Here is a 6,644-nt window from a genome sequence, read left to right on the forward strand (position 1 = left end):
TATCGCAAATCTGTGAGGTTATAAATATTTTTACTGAACTGAAAATTTTGCTGCATGTTTTGCAAGAATATGGCTTCTCACCTGTGTGGACGCTCTGGTGTCTCTGCGCTACTTTTCCATGCATCACATTTGACTTTTTACGTGTGCACGTATCACGGTGAATCTTTAACATGGCAGAGTTATATACATTGTTAGTGTGACTATTGATTTTGTGAGGACTTCTCTGTGGTTTTGGATCTGCGTCTCTAACTGATACGGAGTCTCAGTGCTATTCTTTAAAATGAGCAGGCATTAACTGACAACTGTTTTGATAATCAATTCATGTTTTAAGTCATTTATCAAGAAAAAATGTGGCTTTTATTCTGTTGGTCAGTTAAAGGGAGATTCTTTTGTCTTGGATCCAATGAAGTTGAAATCAACCAGGCCACGAGTCGATTATTAGTTAAGGCTGGTTTATTTACACACACGGTCAGACCCAGAGTAGAACCAAAGTACCATCCAGAATCTGCCCCGAGGTAAGGCAGACACAGCTTATATAGTACTGAGTCAAGTTTATCCACGTGATAAGGGTACACTCTCTGTCAGAGTGAAAAATATGGTTACAGTGACACCAGCTGTTCTTCCAGCTAACCAGGGGAACCTTCAGGTCCATCCATACATACTGAATCAGGTGAATAATACAGACATGGTATCTTATAAAAGATAATAAAAGATATAAAAGTTGATATGAAATTATTATAAGTATATGAAAGCATAGTAAATATGGTTATCTTGTTGAACTTTAAACTAAAAATGATTCCGAGATGGTTCATAAATGGACATTTGGCAAAACCAACAATCAAGAACACACCGTGACTTGAACAGCCACTACTGTGCACTCAGTGTGAAACAAAAAAAAATCCTCCATTTAGGAGATTACCATTGTTTCAAAGAAATACTGCTGCTAACAGAAATATAAATAATACAGTCATATGAAGGAAAACTTTACAATAAGAAACTGACGTCTCATTTTATGGAAAACATTTTAAATGCAGTTGATAGATGTAGATATTGGAAAAATGTATTTCATACATAGGTGAACTTGTCTCCACAGGAGCTTCAGCTCGATGGTGTCTCCTGTGTATATTGATCCTCAGGTGTTTTTTCAAGTATGTGATTTGAGTAAAACTTTTCCCACAAGTGCTGCAATAATACGGCTCTTCACTTCTGAGTTCTTGGGTGTTTTCACCACAAACCACTAGAACTGAATCGTCTCCCACATATTTTGCAAATACAAGACTACTTGCCTGAATGTGATCTGCTGTGCTGTGCCAAACTAGACGCATCAACATATCTTTTCCCACAGATCGTGCAAATATACGGCTTCTCACCAGTGTGGGCTCTTCTCATGTGGACTTTCAAGTGACCAGTAACTCTGAAATCTTTCCCACATGTTTCACAAGTATATGGCTTCTCACCTGTGTGGATTGTCATGTGTTTTTTCAATGCTGAAATGTCACCGAATCTTTTCCCGCAGGTCTTGCAAAGGTATGGCTTCTCACCTGTGTGGATTCTCATGTGGACTTTCAAGTGACCACTTTCTCTGAAATCTTTCCCACATGTTTTGCAAGAATATGGCTTCTCACCTGTGTGGATTCTTATATGCCTTTTCAATTTTGACATTTGTCTGAATCTTTTCCCGCAGGTCTTGCAAAGGTACGGCTTCTCACCTGTGTGGGTTCTCATGTGGACATTCAAGTTACCACTAACTCTGAAATCTTTCCCACATGTTTTGCAAGAATATGGCTTCTCATCTGTATGGATTCTCATATGAACATTCAAATCTGATGTCTGACTGAATCTTTTTCCACAGCTGCTGCAAGAATATGGCTTCTCACCTGTGTGGGTTCTCAGGTGTTTCTGCAATCTTGACTTGTACTTAAAATCTTTTCCAAATGTGTCAGATTTTAAAGACTTTTTACCTGCGTGAGGATTACGGTGAATCTCTGACATGGTAGACTTGTGTACATTGTTACTGTGGCTTCTGCGTTTGCGATCTGGATTCTTTTGTTTTGGCTCTACATCTCTAGTTGATCCTGAGTCTTCATGCTTGCCTCCTTTCTGATCTTGGCTCTCAGCTACATGACAGTCGTGAGAGACGAGCTGGTGGTCACTTTTCGGTTCTGGTTCACTGCGGTCACTTTCCTCGTAAGCAGGAGTCAACATAAAGGTATCAGTCTCCTGCTTCAGTACAAGCTGCTCTCCCTCCTGCCTGCTACAGAGTCCCTCCTGTTCCTCTTTAATCTGTGGAGGCTCTGGGTCCTCTTGGTCCAGACTGGAGTTCCTCTCCTGAATACAGAGCTGCTGGTCAGCGAGAACCTCCTCCTCCTTACGGACATGTTGCTGTGGGAGCTCTGGAGGGACAGAGAACAACAGGAATAGGATACTACTGTGATGGTAAAGGAAAAAATGCAGACATGCGAGGAAATGAGTACCAGTATATATTTAAACAATTTGGATTACATATATTAATCAAATTTTTCTGTTTTGCGTTACTAAAACAGTGATGTTTTACACACCTATCCTTAAAGAACTTTTACCATTAGTTACCAATTGGCATTAAAGGATCCGCACTAAGCTGGTTTAAATCCTATCTATCAGATCCGTCTCAGTTTGTACATGTTAACAGTGAGTCCTCCGTGCACGCCCAAATTAGTCACGGAGTTCCACAAGGTTCTGTGCTTGGACCGATTCTATTTACCTTATATATGCTTCCTTTAGGCAATATTATTAGGAAACACTCCATAGATTTTATTGTTATGCAGATGATACCCAAATATATCTATTGATCAAGACAAATAAACTAACCAGTTAGCTTAACTTCAAGCATGCCTTAAGGACATAAAAACATTGATGACCTGCAATTTTATGATGCTAAACTCTGACAAAACTGAAGTTATTGTACTTGGCCTCAAACGCCTCCGAGACACGTTATCTCAAGATATAGTTACTCTAGACGGCATTGCCCTGGCCTTCAGCACCACCGTAAGGAACCTCTGAGTTATCTTTGATCAGGATTTATCCTTTAACTCCCACATGAAACAAACTTCAAGGACTGCCTTCTTTCACCTACGTAACATTGCAAAAATCAGACACATCCTGTCGAAAAATGATGCCGAAAAACGAGTCCATGCATTTGTTACTTCTAGGCTGTACTAGGCTATTCCTTATTATCAGGCTGCCCGAATAAGTCCCTTAAGACACTCCACTTGATCCAGAATGCTGTGGCACGTGTACTGACAAGAACCAGGAAAAGAGATCACAATTCTCCAATATTAGCTTCTCTGCACTGGCTCCCTGAAAAAAACAGAAGCCTTCTCCTCACCTACAAAGCTCTTAATGGTCAGGCACCATTGTATCTTAAAGAGCTCATAATACCTTATTACCCCACTAGAACACTGCACTCCCAGGATGCAGGGTTACTTGTGGTTCCTAGAGTGTCCAAAAGTAGAATGAGAGCCAGAGCCTTCAGTTATCAAGCTCCTCTCCTGTGGAATCAGGTCCCAGTTTGGGTTCGGGAGGCAGACACCATCTCCACATTTAAGAGTAGGCTTAAGACTGTCCTCTTTGATAAAGCTTATAGTTAGGGCTGGCTTGAGTGAGCCCTGAACCATCCCTTAGTTATGCTGCTATAGGCCTAGACTACCAGGAGACTTCCAATGATGCACTGAACTCCTCTATCCTCCTCTCCTTCTCCACATGTTGACATCTTGACATCTTCTCTCTCCCGTAGTTTTGTGCTTTCTTGTCTCTCGCCTCTTTCCTTCTGTCGCTTTCAGCACCTCCGGAGCTGCAGAAACTGGATCTTTGGTTATGGGCCACCTGCTGCCCCCATGTTCCTGCTCAACAACTGCTACTACAGTTGTTGTTATTGGCCTTGTTACTTGTCATTATTATTCCTATGACTATCATTCCTATTATTACTTACTTATTATTGCTGTAACAAAAGAGTTTCCCCTCGGGGATCAATAAAGTATTGCTGATTCTGATATTAATATTAATATTACTACTACTGTTACATTATTATTATTTAAAATTCTAGGTGGAATTTGCATTGTGCTTCTCCCACCCCCCCACAACCCAACAACATGGCAGCGGCGGATGGCCCAGTAATCAGTAATCAGGCCTATTGTTTTCTGGCTGCAAGAAAACAGCCAGAAAACAATAGGCCTGATTACTGATTACTGGGCCATCTTGAAACTATTAGGTCAGTTCCAGGTGAAACTAGCTATTAACAGATACTCAAGCAGGGCTTATGTAACTCAGAGTAGCTTAAATTTCCAGTTCCCGTCCAATTTTTTCACAATTGAGAATGACTTCCGGATGGGAGCCGAAACGTCTTGATTCTGAAAACAGTGTCCAGATGACTACAACTGAAACCCTTTCTAAGATATTGTAACTACATATAACTATGTAGCTAAGTACAGCTACAAAACTGCTTAAATAGTAAGAATTATTTCATTACAAAACTGATGCTTTTTTCAGTTTTTAGTCTTGTTTCCTGTCCATCAAACTGATCCAGATCCGCCTGTCAGTCTTTTAAAGTGATTGCACACTAGAACTACTGACAAAAACCACAAGACGCTGGTCTTTTGAAAAATAAACATTTATGAAATTTGGCAGATGCTCTTATCCAGATGACAATTGGCCATTCATATTATACCATTAGTTTAACAGCTATTACTGTGCACTCACTGTGAAACTAACAGATTCCCAGGATATAGAAAACTGTGACTGATTGTTCTAAGAAATGCTGTTGCTCAAACATACTGTAATGTATGTAAAAAGACGCAGCTATTGCAAATCTGTGAGGTTACACATCTGTCATCATACAATAACCACCTATCAGTCAGTGTATAAAAATAGCAAAAAGGAGGCATGTTCACAATTTAACAGGACTTCTTATATGGTAATATTAAGCAATGATGTCAGTAAGCCTCAAATGTAAAATCTGACTACTTGAAAAGATGTGTAGGACGCTTCATATGGAACGATGAAATACTACTTAAGGTAAATGGATTTTAAGTCCTTGTTGAACTATAAACAATTACATTTCTTCATAGAGACGCTTCATAAATAGACATTTGGCAAGAACAACAACAATCAATCATTCATAGGTGAACTCATCTCCACAGAAGGAGTTTCAGCTCGATGGTGTCTCCTGTGTATATTGATCCTCAGGTGTTTTTTCAAGTATGTGATTTGAGTAACTTTTCCCACAAGTGCTGCAATTATACGGCTCCTCACTTCTGAGAGTTCTTGTGTGTTTTCACCACAAACCACTAGAACTGAATCGTCTCCCACATATTTTGCAAATACAAGACTACTTGCCTGTATGTGATCTTCTGTGCTGTGCCAAACTAGACGCATCAACATATCTTTTCCCACAGATCGTGCAAGAATATGGCTTCTCACCAGTGTGACTTCTCAGCTGTGTGGGTTCTCAGGTGTGTCTGCAATCTTGACTTATACTTAAAATCTTTTCCACATGCGTCACATTTTAAAGACTTTTTACCTGCGTGAGGATTACGGTGAATCTCTGACATGGTAGACTTGTGTACATTGTTACTGTGGCTTCTGCGTTTGCGATCTGGATTCTTTTGTTTTGGCTCTGCATCTCTAGTTGATCCCGAGTCTTCATGCTTGCCTCCTTTCTGATCTTGGCTCTCAGCTACATGACAGCCGTGAGAGACGAGCTGGTGGTCACTTTTCGGTTCTGGTTCACTGCGGTCACTTTCCTCGTAAGCAGGAGTCAACATAAAGGTATCAGTCTCCTGCTTCAGTACAAGCTGCTCTCCCTCCTGCCTGCTACAGAGTTCCTCCTGTTCCTCTTTAATCTGTGGAGGCTCTGGGTCCTCTTGGTCCAGACTGGAGTTCCTCTCCTGAATACAGAGCTGCTGGTCAGCGAGAACCTCCTCCTCCTTACAGACATGTTGCTGTGGGAGCTCTGGAGGGACAGAGAACAACAGGAATAGGACACTACTGTGATGGTAAAGGAAAAGATGCAGACATGCGAGGAAATGAGTACCAGTATTTATTTAAACCTGGATTACATATATCAATCGAATTCCTCTGTTTTATGTTATTAAAATAATGAAGTTTTACACACCTATCCTGTGTAACTTTATTTCGGGTTTCCAAACGATATCCAGCAGTCTGCGCTGACGGCAGATCTCTTTCTCGTACTCGACGATAGTTTTTCTAAAAACTCCGAATATTTCTTCAGCAGCAGCAGTTAGTCGCTCGATGACAAACTCTCTCAAACACTCAACTGAAGACATTGTTGCTTAATTACAAATCAAATAATTAGCGGCGCGTGAATTCAAAACATGCAGCTAACTCTTGTATTGTTTACTTCCGCTGGATGTCACACTTTTTAAGTTCCGACAGTGGAAGTGCGGGAGCTTTAAGTCCCGCTTTTAACAGATGGCTTTTTATTCAAAACTTGTGTTTATTATCAGCAGCAAGGATTTACATCTACCTCGCTCTTTTTGTTACTTTGCAGATAATAATTTCACACAAAAAACAAATAAGCAGTGGTGGAAGAAGAATTCAGATTATTTAAGTAGAAATACCACAGTGTAATCCACTGTGCATTCAAAATG

At 40.4% G+C, this 6,644-nt stretch overlaps 1 protein-coding gene across 1 annotated transcript; it reads right to left on the bottom strand.

Moving 5' to 3' along the window:
• Positions 1-435: 435 nt before the first annotated feature.
• LOC122882266 (zinc finger protein 391-like) lies at positions 436-6,424 on the bottom strand. The gene is made up of 3 exons (XM_044209480.1): positions 6,149-6,424; positions 5,555-5,986; positions 436-2,393 (listed from the first exon to the last, which is right to left on the bottom strand). Exons 1-3 carry the CDS (start codon positions 6,318-6,320, stop codon positions 1,279-1,281), a joined length of 1,719 nt encoding a protein of 572 aa, XP_044065415.1. The 5' UTR covers positions 6,321-6,424; the 3' UTR covers positions 436-1,278.
• Positions 6,425-6,644: the final 220 nt, after the last annotated feature.

The sequence above is a fragment of the Siniperca chuatsi genome, linkage group LG9, assembly GCF_020085105.1.
Source record: "Siniperca chuatsi isolate FFG_IHB_CAS linkage group LG9, ASM2008510v1, whole genome shotgun sequence".
NCBI classification, from domain to species: Eukaryota; Metazoa; Chordata; class Actinopteri; order Centrarchiformes; family Sinipercidae; genus Siniperca; species Siniperca chuatsi.

Excerpts from the sequence above, each read along its gene's own strand:
- LOC122882266 (XM_044209480.1), bottom strand. The coding sequence starts at position 6,320 with ATGTCTTCAGTTGAGTGTTTGAGAGAGTTTGTCATCGAGCGACTAACT. Across the intron at positions 5,987-6,148 it reads AATAAAGTTACACAGGATAG|AGCTCCCACAGCAACATGTC; the intron begins GTGTGTAAAACT and ends CTGTCCCTCCAG. Across the intron at positions 2,394-5,554 it reads TCACCGTAATCCTCACGCAG|AGCTCCCACAGCAACATGTC; the intron begins GTAAAAAGTCTT and ends CTGTCCCTCCAG.